The sequence below is a fragment of the Aquarana catesbeiana genome, linkage group LG09, assembly GCF_042186555.1.
Source record: "Aquarana catesbeiana isolate 2022-GZ linkage group LG09, ASM4218655v1, whole genome shotgun sequence".
Taxonomy (NCBI): Eukaryota; Metazoa; Chordata; class Amphibia; order Anura; family Ranidae; genus Aquarana; species Aquarana catesbeiana.
In genome coordinates, this window is record NC_133332.1 from 220,543,673 (window position 1) to 220,558,474 (window position 14,802).

The window sequence follows — 14,802 nt, forward strand, 5'->3', positions numbered from 1 at the left end:
TTGAAATTTACAGATGCTGCAATTTAGAAATTGGACAAAAGGTTTAACTCTGGGAACACTTTTTGAAAGATAAATCGTGCATTTTTGAATGATGCTGTAATTGGCTCCTTGTGAATAAAGATCCAATCTGAGTAAGAAGCTGGCCAAACAAGGAGCCAACTTCAGCATCATCATTTTATACACAACTATATAGATCAGACCAAACTGAGGGACAATTCAGGGACAGTTGGGAGCTATGTGTACAATGCACCTAGTTTGCACTTTCTCCTTATATCCCAGCCTATACGTTCTAACCGATAAAATGGCCGCCTAAACATAACTAGGAGACAGACTTTTTCGCCGCTCAGCACTGCCCCTAGAGTCTAGCAGTGGTATTCCTCCACTGCTATGGTGATACAGGGAGGAGCGGACGCCATGCCAGCTGCAGAGTTAAGCCAATCACAGCCTGGCCGGTTTCTTTCTCCACTCTTCGACCAACCAGACGGCGTGGAACGAGCGTCTTGCGAGGTTCATAGACCATGGTAGTGACCGCCCCCTTAAGTTTAGACCAATAAGGCAGGGGGTGCCGGCCTTGTCAATGAGTGGACAAGGTGTGCTTGAAATGCAGCGTTTTGGTTGGATGGCACATAATAGACCTGTGACACGATTGGAGGAAATGTGACAGTAGGCGTGGGTAGTGCTATACTCTATGCAGGTTATAGAGAAGAGCTGGATTCGCTGGAGGGACACAGCAATCAGGAGGATACAGGTAAGTCTACATGTTCAGCCTTTCATTTATATATAATATCCTTTTCATGCCCAGTGGTGTCACCTGGTGCAGCAAAACATGGTGTCACCCCCCCCCCCTGTCTATCCTGCCCAGCGCCCTGCTGCAGGTAGCACATGATCACGGGGCACGGCCCCTGTAAATGATAGTATAGGGCAGGTTAGGGTGGTATAGGGCAGTCTAGGGTGGTATACGGAAGGCTGGGGTGGCATAGTGCCAGGTTGCGGTGGTATAGTGCCAGGTTGCGGTGGTATAGTGCCAGGTTGCGGTGGCATAGGGCAGGTTGGGGTGGTATAGTGCCAGGTTGCAGTGGCATAGGGCAGGTTGGGGTGGCATAGTGCCAGGTTGCGGTGGTATAGTGCCAGGTTGCGGTGGTATAGTGCCAGGTTGCGGTGGCATAGGGCAGGTTGGGGTGGTATAGTGCCAGGTTGCAGTGGCATAGGGCAGGTTGGGGTGGCATAGTGCCAGGTTGCGGTGGTATAGTGCCAGGTTGCGGTGGTATAGTGCCAGGTTGCGGTGGTATAGTGCAAGGTTGTGGTGGCATAGGGCAGGTTATGACTCGGGGGCTGCTGTGTTCTCACCTTTTTCTCCTTCAGCTGCGGGATCAGCCAGAGTGAAGGAGTCTGTGGGAGGAGTGGAGGAGGCAGCCACACCCCCAACTCCGCCCACTAACTCTGTAAAGTACTAACTACAGTAAAGTTAGCCCAATTTTTTTTGTGCAATGTGAAAGATGATGTTACGGCAAGTAAATAGATACCTAATATGTCATGCTTTAAAACTGCGCACACTTGTGGAATGGCGACAAACTACAGTACCTAAAAATCTCCATAGGCGACACTTAAAAAAAAAAAAAAAAAAAAAAACGGTTACCGGGTTAGAGTTACAGAGGAGGTTTATAACTATTTCTTTCACTCTAACAATTGCGGCGATACCTCACATGTATGATTTGAACAGCGTTTACATATGCGAGTGCGACTTACGCATGCATTTTCTTTGCTGCGCAGGGACGGGGGTGCATTAAAGCCTTTTTTTTTTTTTCTTATTTTTTTTTTTTTTACACTGTTTCTTTTTGATCACTTTTATTGCTGTCACAAGGAATGTAAACATCCCTTGTGACAGTAATAGGTAGTGACAGGTACTCTTTATGGAGGGATCGGGGGTCTAAAAGACCCCCGATCCCTCCTTTGCACTTAAAAGTATTCATATCGCTAAAAACAGCGATTCTGAATACTGTCTGTTTTTTTTTTTTTTTTGTTTTTTTTTTTTAATCCACGCCATTGGCAGCCGAGTAAACCGGAAGTGACGTAGCTTCCGTGTTTACACATAGCAGACTCGTTTCCGGCTTCCTTCCAGTCTCTCTCTAGCCGGCGGAAGTGCTGAATCCTGGCTCGGGTCTCCCAGTGGGATGGGAGGCCCGGTCAGAGCAGCGGGAGTGGGGGACGTCTCCTCCCGCTCCTCCGGGATAACAATTGAGTGGCTTTAAGCCGCATCGGTTGTTATCCCTAAAGAGCCGACTGCCCACTCTAAAAAACGATCCTGGATGATGCATGCATCACCCCGTTATATCCCGTGAAAGCCTTGAATGCAAACGTGCGTACGGTCGGCTTTAAGGGGTTAAATTTAGTTTGCTAGAGGTTTCTTCCTGGAGAACATTTCCTGCCTCTGTTATAAAACATGTAATTGCACATAACCCCTGACTGCATGTAGGGTTTTGCAATGGATTAGGAAATCTAGCTATAAGGACCCCCTCACACTTCCACATAAAAAAGACCACCCTACATTATTACTCACAATATTTCTATAGATGATATTTAATGCCCCAGCAATTTTATAGAATTTGTTTTAATGTATTTTTCTGTGTTTTCCAGGGAAGCGGTTGATTTGCATATTGTAGGCACACAGTACATTGCCATTCATTCCTGTGGAAGGGGTACTTGCTAAAAGACACATCTAAACTGCAGCTAACAGCATGCTTTATATTTGTAAAGCCTATTACCAAGAAGTGCAATGTTGAAAGCAGCAGTATAGAATTCTCCATGTGCAGGAGGATGCCTAGGTTAATTACTGCTATTGTTTCTGCTTATTGCGGGTTGGGCGCCATGGTAATGGGGATGCTGCTGGAGATCATTTTGGCTATTGATTGTTTCTGGTGATCTGGCTATTCTGTGTCCCATGGACAGTTTGGATGCCCCCTCAATTTTTCCACCCCGTGCCACTATTTTTGCTGCCCCCAGGTTGCTAGCACAGTAACCAAAGACGCTGTGCGACTGTGTGCTATTGGTTGCTAGAAAGCCGGCGAACACCATTGGTTGTTATGATGCATCCTAATAATCAGCCTAGTAACACTATCCTGTGTATACTGTGATCTACAGTGAGGGCAGCGCGCCCGGTATAGTCAACCTGACCTCAGTGCTGCCCACTGAATTCTGCCTGATTTTGCCTCATTGACAGCATGCCCCTGGCCATATGTGCCATAGGTGTAAAGAATCACCAGATTCAAAGATTGTTGCTTTCCCCCTGCTAATTACTCTATAAAGTCTACATCGATGTCCAAAGGAAAAAGTTATTCCTATTTTCTTCTTCAATCTTCATTTTAGCTAACAATGCTTTGATCCGCTTCATGCATGATAGGATCATTTTAAAAGGCCAAAAGCAGTATTATGTAATGCAGTGAATGTAATAGGAGTTAGTGTGCCAAGGTGGCATTATGCTAAATTGATAAAGGACAAAAAAGCCCTTTTAACATCCATTTTCAGCCAATCCCATAGCTCTCAACTGTCCCTGATTATGAGGGACTGTCCCTGATTTGGAACAAAGTCTCTCTTTCCTCCTTACATGTCCCTCACTTTGGTGAGTGTTTTCCGGTGCTTAACCTCTAATTTCTAAATTGCTGCATATGTGAATTTCAAAAGCCAGTTTAAAGAAATAGTAGTGGTAAAAAAAAAAAAAAAAAAAAAAAAAAAGCACTTGTGTGTTTAACCACCTCAATAGAGGGCACCTGCACCCCCTTCCAACCCAGGCCATTTTTCAGCTTTCAGCGCTGTCACATTTTGAATGACAATTGCGCAGTCATGCTGCACTGTAACCATCTTCACATGAATAGAGCTTTCTTTTGGTGGTATTTAATCACTCCTGGGTTTTTTTGTTTTTTTCCTAAAAAATAAAATACAAAAAAAGACCAAAAATGTTGAAAAAAAAAGTTTTTCTTAGTTTCTGTCAGTAAATTTTGTAAATAAGTAATTTTTCTCCTTCACTGATGGGAGCTGATGAGGCGGCACTTATGGGCACTGATTAGGTGGTACTGATGAGGCACAAATGTGCCGCACTGGTGGACATTGATGGGCAGCAGTGATGGGCATCACTGATAGCGAGCACTGACTGGCATCACTAATGGCCAATGATTGCTGGCACTGATTGCTGGCAGTGGTGGGCAATCATTGCTGGCACTGGTGGGTACTTACTGATGATCAGTGCCCTGATTACATACCTAGCTGTCCCCTGTGAGGAGATGCCGATGATCGGCACTCCTCTTCTCACACTCTGTCAGTGTGAGGTGAGGAGCACCGATTACCAGCATCTCCATGTTTACATGTGACCGGCTGTGATTGGACACGGCCGATCAAATGGTTAAAGAGCCACGGCCACGGCTCTTTACACAGATCGGGGTCGCGCCATGTCCTAGCAACATGGCGTGGCCGCGATTTCCACACGGCGCAATCGCTACGCTGTGCGCGAGAGCGGTCGTTCTGGGAGGCCATCATATGATGTTCACCCAGAATGAGAGCCGCACCACCCAGCCGTCATTTGACGGTGGGTGGACGGCAAGTGGTTAAAGTGTAAGTTCACCTTTACATAAAATCTGTAAGGTGAACTTACACTGGACCCCTACCCATCGCACCCCGGTTCCGCTAACCCGAAGTCCGACGATCACCCGTTCTGACAGATTGTATAGCCGCTTTACCAGTCGGGGGACTTGAAATCCCTGCAGCTTTCTCTCCTCTTCACCCGCGGTGACAGGACGGGCTACGCGGGTGCTGATTGGCCAATTAGAATGCTCCTATACTTACCTCCTTACGAGGTCTCCTAGTGGGTGATTGCTGGGCTCCAGGTTAGTGGGACTGGGCGGGATGAGGAGGGGCGCCAGTGTAAGTTCACCTTACAGATTTTTCTGTAAAGGTGAACTTACCCTTTAACTCATATTGTTTTTTTTTTGTACAATTTTCCTTTAAGGGGGCATGATAGGGGGTGAGTCCTATGTCTACATACCTTTGCTAATGCTATGTTGTGCGGTATGCAATCTACAGGCTATCGTGGTTTTCAATGACTTCAATACTTTGTGAAGCTCTGACTTTGAACAAGAGCTTTCTGAGCTGCCCAGACCAGCCAATCTGTCTCAGCACATGGTAGGCTAAAGTAAAGTGGTATTGGTACCTGGGGAATACATGGGCAGTTCTTCTTTACCTTGTGAGTTCACTATTGACATTTTAATCTCTCTTCCACAGAAAAAGTAACATGGCTCCGGAAGCAGAGGCACCCATTCCGCATCCTTACTGGCCTCGTGATCTGCACATCGAGGGTTACCGTCCCAATGATCGAGCCATGTGGGAGATTTTGGCCTTCCTGTTCTCAGTATCTGGGGTGTTTCTGGTTGGGACCTGGTTCCTAGCTGGCCGGGTTGTTGGGATCAGTACGGTTCGTCGTCTCATCCTCTGCTGGTTCATGGTCTGTGGTTTCATCCATGGTGTCATTGAAGGCTGGTTTTCTCTCTACTATCCCATTATTCCAAGGGACCAGGCATTCCTGTCACAGCTGTGTAAGTGGAATAAGATTTAAAATGCATCTAAATGCAAAACTTTTTTTTTCTTCTTGGATAGAGTAGGTAAGGGCTTTAACTCCTGTCATGTCTTTATTATGGTCTGTGACCCTGCTGGGAAAATTCACCCTGTCAGTTTGTCTTGGTGACCAATGTCAGTAATGAGAAGGTCAAAATGCTTCAGTTGTCACTGGAACAGGAGTTGAGGGTAAATATTCCAATGGTAACACCTGTTCCAGTGTCAGCTGTCTAAGAGGGAATTTAATCTTTTAGAGGGATTTCCTCTCATTACCTGTTGTGTTTTTGCAACAGGAAACCAAGGGAAATCTATTTCTCCAATATATCACAGAAAGCAAAAAAAATTATAACCCTTCCCTACTGTTTTCAAAATGTAGTAAAAACTTTTTGGCTTTGTATATTCTTTAAACAGTAGGGGGCTTTCATGTCAGTAAGTTAGATAACATTATAGTTTTTAGATCAGTATTACAAGAAGACATTAAGCTTTTTTAAAAGGAGAATTTAGCTTTGACAGTCTATGTATTTTCCTGTACAATGTCCACTATGCTTGTCATTTAATCTTTCCATTGTATCTCATTCTAGGGAAGGAATATGGCAAAGGAGACAGCAGATACATTATGTGAGTATCAAGAATATTTACTTCTTAGGGGCCCAGATATTAAGGCCCCTTTCACATGGGCTCCTCCGCTAAGCAGAATCTGCTTGCTCAGCGGGGAATCTCTCCGCTAATCCCTGCTGAGCAGGCGGATGACAAGTCCGCTATGCTATGCAGAGCGGACACACAGTCCCGCTCTCCTCTATAGGGCAATCAGATATAAACAGACCGCCTGTCCGTTTCCACCTGATCTGCCGGACAGATGGGGAATAGGACCACCATCCGTCTGTTTTTGGTGGACAGGATCAGATCGGATGTAGGCAGGTGTCAGCGGACATGTGCCCACTGACAACCGCCGCTCCGTAGAAGAAACTGGGGGGCCTGATCAGGTCCGCCTGTCAGTTTTTCAGACGGACTTGATTGGACAGCCCGTGTGAAAGGGGCCTAAGTGTAGCCCCTGACATTTCCATCTCTTATGGAGTTTGGAAGTCTTCAATAAAACACAGACCCCACCTCAGAGGACTGAGCATAATCTGATACTTGGGAGTTTTGAGTGTTCCCACCTACTTATTTGTGGTTCAGCCCCTCTTGATATGTTTTTCATAATCTAAAATATATAAAAAGTCAAGAAGAGAGAGTGGGAACCCCCATAAAGGTTACAACAGGTCTGCACACCTAGGAAATCACTATTGGGTGGACTGAACCACTAAAAATGATGAAAAATGCTGAACAGAACCTGCAAGGGCTGATTTCATAAATATCATGGACCTTCTGCATCTGCTCCGAGGCCTTCAAATCACTATTTTGCAACAACAGTGTCATCTGTGTATATGTAGACATAGACAAGCCATGTGAAAATGTAAAATACCTGATGGAAACCTGTCATATGAGTATCTGTACGCTGAAAGGGAACTGCTAGTTAAAAAAAAAAAAAAAATTCCTCCTTAGTATCAGAACTTTGTACCTCAAGTGTATATCTGCTTATTACAATTGTCAGAAGTCAGCTTGTCTTGTTGCTCTTTTCCATTATATCTAATATCTTGCCATTTCTCCCACAGAGCTGATAATTTCACCGTTTGCATGGAAACCATCACCGCCTGGGCTTGGGGTCCGCTCAGCGTCTGGACTGTCATCTCCTTCTTGCAGAATAAGCCATACCGTTTTGTGCTGCAGCTCATCGTGTCACTTGGTAAGGGGAAGGCACGCATTGGGACTGGGTGTTGAGCCCATGTATACAAGTTAGAGCAGTGAAAATTGTGTTGTGATAACAGCCAATTACTCAAAACTTTTGCCTAGAGCTGGAAAGTGTTAGAACCTCTATCCGATCTATATTGTGGTCTGTGTGCATATAGGGAAATTCCCACACACTTCCTGTCTTCATGACCACTGTACAATAATGGTACTCCCAACAGTCGCAATTTCAATTACAAACAGTCATCATCTTCAGCGCTCATCGGAAAGGTCAAACTCGCATTTCTGAAGGCCTGTAAATGCTTGTGTTACAGCCTCCCGATCAGTTCTCCAGGTAAACGCTTGTAGCAACAGAAATCGCTCCGTTTTATTCCCCCTCCTAACTCTTTGGTCATTCTTGACAGACTAGCTAAACAGGATTACAGCTTCAAATCACCTGAGGCTTTCCACCTCTTCTCCAATATATTGGGCAGGAACTTGACGCACAGTCATAGGATTAAATCAAATGCCTCTGATGAAGTTATTGGATTTAACATGTTAGCCATGCTAGAGCTGGCATTTGTAATTGTTTTTACTTAGTTTAAAAAAAATTGAGTTATTCTGTGCTGGCTTTGTTTGTTTTAAATTCTGTGACTGTATATCAAGTTCCTGCCCGATATACTAGAGGAGAGGTGGAAAGTCCTAGGTGATTTGCAGCTGTAATTCTGTTTAGGGCCCTTGCACAGAGGCGTCAAGCTGCTTTGTGTTCCTTCCAGCATTCTGGTGCACCCAAGAGGGATGGGTGCAGCATCCAGCTCCACTGCCTGCAGTCTGTCAGTGTCTATGGCAGGTTGTAATTGCTGTATCTAATGGTACTTGCATTTAAGGCCCTATGTGTTTATGGGCCCGAATGCCCATAATGCAGAAGAGCTGATGATCAGGAGGCTGTAACACAAGCATTTATAGACCTCCAGTCAAGTGAGTCTGACATTTCTGGTGAGTGCTGAAGCTGATGAGAATTTGTGAGTAATTGAAGACGCGGCTATAGGAGCACCAGTATTGTTATCTGGTGACACAGGATTCGTTGGATGAACTGCGGCTGGACGACAATATATATATGTGGTGTTGATGTTTGTGTAATAATTGATCACCACTGTCACACAAGGTGATGCTTAGATAGGACGTGAAGGGAAATTTCCTCAGTTGTCACTAAAGCAGCCCATAGATGACTCGATTTTCTTTCTGTGTTGATGTGGAATGCCTCCCACAGTGCTGTTATCTTGCGGGGCGGGGGGGGGGGGGGGGGGAGTGGATGTGGCAGGGGGCACGGGGAGCTTTTCTGGCTGGCAGAACACAATGATAACTTCTAGAGGTTATAGCCGCCAGCAGTAATCTTATGTAAAAAAAATCCAACAGGCTGTTTGTATCCAAATTGATCGCTGAATTAGTTTGGGTACAATAAGTCTGCCCATACTTGGATCAAATCTCAGGCCGGTCCCTGCTGCACCAAATGAATTTTGATCCAAGTACGGCGGCCTTAAGATTCCTATAAAATACAGCAACGTGTGCACAACTAGTGCAAGCATTTACTGATTGCCTTAGTACACCCAGCCATAGTTTTTTGTATGTATATGGTGACTAAACTCCTGGAAAAATGCAAATATTCATAAAGAGCTATTCTAACAGCTGTATACATCTAAACATGGGGCACAAAAATATATTTACTCATTTCCGGGAAAAAAAAAAAACTCCTGCGTCCCCATTCCAGAGTCCCCATTCCAATGACAGTCATACACGGATAGAGACTGTCATAGCCTTTATTAGTGGAGGCTGGCACAGACAGTGTGCATTGACCTCCAGTATGAGTGGAACAGACATGAGTGGTCTTTTACAGTAAACAGTGCAAAGTGCAGTATCTAGTGGAAAACAATTTATTGACGTCAGACCAGAACGAGTTAGATTTTGACTGGCTGCTGTAAGAACTGGACTTTGCACTTAACTCTTTGATCCTGCACTTATTGATTGAATAAGTCTGCAAATATCTGACTCTTCTCTTTCTTCACAGGTCAGCTTTATGGAGATGTCCTGTATTTCTACACTGAATACCGGGAAGGTTTCAGTCACAGTGAGATGTGGCATCCGATCTATTTCTGGTTTTACTTTGTATTCATGAACTCTCTGTGGATAGTCATCCCATTTTCGCTGATTGTGGATGCCTGGGTCAACCTCAGCCAGGCGCAAGGGACAGCGGATGCTGCACGGCCTAAAAGCAAAGCTAAACGGAACTGAAAGTGGACAACCTATTTAGAGAGTACATGACTGTCACAAATACCATTTGAAATACAGAGCTGTGTGCACTGTGCAGTTATTCTTTAATCATGTTTTATCTGTCAAGGTGATCTCTGTTAAAATGAGACTTTTTATTTTTTTGTAACAGGTGCTGTTTTTATTGAAATGTTTAGTCTATACTTTTAACTTTTACATTAATATCACATTTTACACAACTGTGTTCGGACTGTGTGTGATCTTCACTTGGCTGCAGGAAAAAGCCCCAAGAACATCAGAAAAATGTTTTCCAGGTCTTGTACAAACACTGTAGGCTAAGAAATGGCTACAAAAAAGGATGGTTACCTTAAGGCTGTGTGCAGTTTAGAACATGGATACTTAACTCTAAAACTGGGATCTCCAAACAAAGGGCCAGGTTCTAGGGGGCTAGACTGTGGCCAGTGGGAGTAGAGAATGCCCAACATCAAAGGGAGTGTATAATGTCTCAGGCCTGGTGGTCAGTGGGAGTCCAACCCGTGTGCCGCAATTTGGAAACTACTGTTTCATCATGTGAGGGATGATTTACTGAACGCACATAAACTGTGTTAGCTGGCTCAGGAGGGGAGAGTAGCAGGGAGGCATCTTGCTATCCTAGGCTACAGATCTCTGTGTTTTTATTGATGCACACAGTGTAGGGAGACATCACTCTAATATCTACATGCAAGGGTGCCACCATAGGATGCTGCAAGAGAAAGGAGTCAACCTGAAACAGGAAACCTGGGGAAGTGGCATTGGAACCATCTTAAACAACAACACAGGCAAGGGTTAAAAGATAGTTGCATATTCATTCATCGTCAATGCAGCACATTTTTAGGTACAGGTGTGGCACCATTTTGGCCCCATAGGCTTCAATGGAAATGCACCAAAAACATGTGTAAACACATGTAAGTATGTTTGTAGTGTGTTTTTGACAGAGTTTTGGCTATAAAATTCAGTCTCCTCCTATTAAAAAAAATGCATCGGCATTAAAAATGCATCAAAAATAATAATGTCGCCCTACAAAATTGCACTGAAATTCGCAACAAGTCATAGCTGCACTAGTGTGAACCTAGTCTTAGAGCAGAAACGGTTTTGAGAATTTTCACACAGTATCTCACAATATGTAAATATTTTATTATATCTTTTCATGTGACAACACTGAAGAAATTATACTTTGCTACAATGTAAAGTAGTGAGTGTACAGCTTGTATAACAGTGTAAATTTGCTGTCCCCTCAAAATAACTCAACACACAGCCATTAATGTCTAAACTGCTGGCAACAAAAGTGAGTACACCCCTAAGTGAAAATGTCCAAATTGAGCCCAAAGTGTCAATATTTTGTGTGGCCACCATTATTTTCCAGCACTGCCTCAACCCTCTTGGGCATGGAGTTCACCAGAGCTTCACAGGTTGCCACTGGGGTCCTCTTCCACTCCTCCATGATGATATCACTGAGCTGGTGTATGTTAGAGACCTTGCGCTCCTCCACCTTCCATTTGAGAATGCCCCACAGATGCTCAATAGGGTTTTGGTCTGGAGACACGCTTGGCCAGTCCATCACCTTTACCTTCAGCTTCTTTAGCAAGGCAGTGGTCGTCTTGGAGGTGTGTTTGGGGTCGTTATCATGCTGGAATACTGCCATTCGGCCCAGTCTCCGAAGGGAGGGGATCATGCTCTGCTTCAGTAATCTCACAGTACATGTTGGCATTCATGGTTCCCTCAATGAACTGTAGCTCCCCAGTGCCAGCAGCACTCATGCAGCCCCAGACCATGACACTCCCACCACCATGCTTGACTGTAGGCAAGATACACTTGTCTTTGTAATCCTCACCTGGTTGCCGCTACACATGCTTGACACCATCTGAACCAAATACACATATCTTGATCTCATCAGACCACAGGACATGGGTCCAGTAATACATGTCCTTAGTATGCTTGTCTTCAGCAAATTGTTTGCAGGCTTTCTTGTGTATATTCTTTAGAAGAGACTTCCTTCTGGGATGACAGCCATGCAGACCAATTTGATACAGTCGGCGGCGTATGGTCTGAGCACTGACAGGCTGACCCCCCACCCCTTCAACCTCTGCAGCAATGCTGGCAGCACTCATACATCTATTTCCCAAAGACAACCTCTGGATATGACGCTGAGCACGTGCACACAACTTCTTTGATTGACCATGGCGAGGCCTGTTCTGAGTGGAACCTGGCCTGTTAAACCGCTGTATGGTCTTGGCCACCGTGCTGCAGCTCAGTTTCAGGGTCTTGGCAATCTTCTTATAGCCTAGGCCATCTTTATGTAGTGCAACAATTATTTTTTTCAGATCCTCAGAGTTCTTTGCCATGAGGAACTTACAGTGACCAATATGAGAGAGTGAGAGCGATAACATATCAAATTTAACACACCTGCTCCCCATTCATACCTAAGACCTTGTAACACTAACGAGTCACATGACACCGGGGAGGGAAAATGGCAAATTGGGCCCAATTTGGACATTTTCACTTAGGGTGTTGTTGGCAGCGGTTTAGACATTAATGGCTGTGTGTTGAGTTATTTTGAGGGGACAGAAAATTTACACTGTTATACAAGCTGTACAATCACTACTTTACATTGTAGCAAAGTATCATTTCTTCAGTGTTGTCACATGAAAAGATATAATAAAATATTTTAAAAAATGTGAGGGGTGTACTCACTTTTGTGAGATACTGTGTGTACATTATATATACAGGCATGTACTGGCCATCGGGACTACCGGGAGTTTCCCGGTGGGCCGATGGCTCAGTGGGCCTGTTTCAGTGACAGACAGCCTGTCAAAATAATGGATGCGCGGCCCGTGCAGCCATTATTTTGAGCACTGCTGTACTGCCGGCCCTACCATGGGACCGAGGCGGCAATTTAGGGGTGGACTTGGCCGGGATGGTGGGAGTTGGCTGGGTGCTTTAGTGTTTCACTGCCGACCCGCCCACCACCTGTGGCACAGAGTACTTCCTTTTGCCGCTGCGATAGGTTACTGTAAGGTCACGCATGCTGGTGGGCGGGGAAATCCTCCGACGGACGCTGCCGCTCCATCCCTGATCATCCCTGATGTCAGTGTGTGCGCAGTGGGTGACAGCCGGCTCGGTGCAGCTGCCCTAGAGGAGAGGATTCGCACACTGCTCCTCAGCCAGCTTGTGACAAACGCTGCTTCTCCCGCCCCTCTCTCCCTGCCCATGCGTTGCATCTATGAAGAGCAAGAGGGAGCAGGAAGATTAAACAAGCAGCCGACAGCCACATTAAAGCCCCCCCCCACCATTCAAGTGAGTTAGCTGAGCACTGACCAGACCCGGACCCCTCTCTCCCTCCTCTCTTTCTCTCTGCCCCTTCTCTCTCTCTCTTCCCCCCTCTCTCTCTCTCTTCCCCTCTCTCTCTCTCTGCCCCTTTCTGCCCCCTTCTCTCTCTCTGCCCCCTTCTCTCTCTCTCTTCCCCTCTCTGCCCCCTTCTCTCTCTCTCTCTGCCCCCTTCTCTCTCTGCTCCTTCTCTCTCTGCTTCTCTGCCCCCTTCTCTCTCTCTGCCCCCTTCTCTTTCTGCTTCTCTGCCCCATTCTCTCTCTCTGCCCCCTTCTCTCTCTCTCTCTTCCCCTCTCTGCCCCCTTCTCTCTCTCTGCCCATCTCTGCCCCCTTCTCTCTCTGCCCCTCTCTGCCCCTTCTCTCTCCCTCTCTCTGCCCCCTTCTCTCTCTCTCTCTTTTCCCCTCTCTGCCCCCCCTCTCTCTCTCTGCCCCCTCTCTCTTCTTTCTCTGCTTTCTCTCTCTGCTTCTCTGCCCCCTTCTATCTCTCTGCCTCTTCTCTCTCTCTGCCTCTCTGTCCCCTTCTCTCTCTGCCTCTCTGCCCCCCTCTCTCTCTCTGCCTCTCTGCCCTCTTCTCTCTCTCTGCCTCTATGCCCCCTTCTCTCTCTCTGCCTCATTCTCTCTCTCTCTGCCCTCCTCTCTCTCTGTCCCTCTCTGCCCCTTCTCTCTCTCTCTCTCTGACGCTATCTGCCCTCTTCTCTCTCTCTCTACTACTCTGCCCCCTTCTCTCTCTCTCTCTCTCTGCTCCTTCTCTCTCTCTGCCTCTCTGTCCCTTCTCTCTCTTTGCCTCTCTGTCCCCTTCTTTCTCTCTGCCTCTCTGTCCCCTTCTCTCTCTCTCTCTGCCTATCTGCCCCTTCTCTCTCTCTCTGCCCCCTTCTCTCTCTCTCTCTGCCCCTTCTCTCTCTCTGCCTCTCTGCCCCCTTCTCTCTCTGCCCCTTCTCTCTCTCTGCCTCTCTGCCCCCTTCTCTCTCTCTGCCCTCTTCTCTCTCTCTCTCTCTGCCTCCCTGCCCCCTTCTCTCTCTGCCTCTTCTCTCTCTCTGCCCCCTTCTCTCTCTCTCTCTGCCTCTCTGCCCCCTTCTCTCTCTCTGCCTCTCTGCCCCCTTCTCTCTCTGCCCCCTTCTCTCTCTCTGCCTCTCTGCCCCCTTCTCTCTCTCTCTCTGCCCCCTTCTCTCTCTCTGCCTCTTTGCCCCTTCTCTCTCTCTGCCTCTCTGCCCCTTCTCTCTCTCTGCCTCTCTGCCCCCTTCTCTCTCTCTCTCTGCCCCCTTCTCTATCTCTGCCTCTCTGCCCTCTTCTTTCTCTGCCCCCTCTCTCTCTCTGCCCCCTTCTCTCTCTGCCCCCCTCTCTCTCTGCTCCCTTCTCTCTTCCTCCCTCTCTCTTTGCCCACTTCTCTCTCTGCCCCCTTCTCTCTGCCTCCCTCTCTCTCTGCCCTTTTCTTTCTCTGCCCCCTTCTCTCTCTCTGTCCCTTCTCTCTCTTCCTTCCCCCTTCTCTCTTTGCCCCTTTCTCTCTTTGCCCCCTTCTCTCTTTGCCCCCTTTTCTCTCTGCCCCCTTCTCTCTTTGCCCCCTTCTCTCTTTGCCCCCTTCTCTCTCTGCCCCCTTCTCTCTCTGTCTATCTCTCTGCCCCCTTCTCTCTGTGCCCCCTTCTCTTTCTGCCTCTCTCTCTCTCTGCCCCCTTCTCTCTCTGCCCTTTCTTTCTCTGTCCCCTTCTCTTTTTTGCCCCCTTCTCTCTTTGCCCCCTTCTCTCTGCCTCCCTCTCCCTCTCTGCCTCCCTCGCTCTCTCTGCCCCCTTCTTCATCTGCCCCCTTCTCTCTCTGCCC

General features: G+C 46.8%; 1 protein-coding gene across 2 annotated transcripts; it reads left to right on the top strand.

The window, feature by feature from the left end:
• The first annotated feature begins 395 nt into the window (after positions 1-395).
• On the top strand, positions 396-9,866 carry EBP (EBP cholestenol delta-isomerase). 2 transcript variants are annotated; one of them, XM_073599765.1, is made up of 6 exons: positions 396-748; positions 5,071-5,169; positions 5,269-5,579; positions 6,180-6,216; positions 7,251-7,381; positions 9,428-9,866. In XM_073599765.1, exons 3-6 carry the CDS (start codon positions 5,279-5,281, stop codon positions 9,649-9,651), a joined length of 693 nt encoding a protein of 230 aa, XP_073455866.1. In that variant the 5' UTR covers positions 396-748; positions 5,071-5,169; positions 5,269-5,278; the 3' UTR covers positions 9,652-9,866. The 2 variants fall into 2 exon arrangements, with proteins under 2 accessions (XP_073455866.1, XP_073455865.1); XM_073599764.1 differs by lacking the exon at positions 5,071-5,169 and having other exon boundaries at positions 402-748.
• Positions 9,867-14,802: the final 4,936 nt, after the last annotated feature.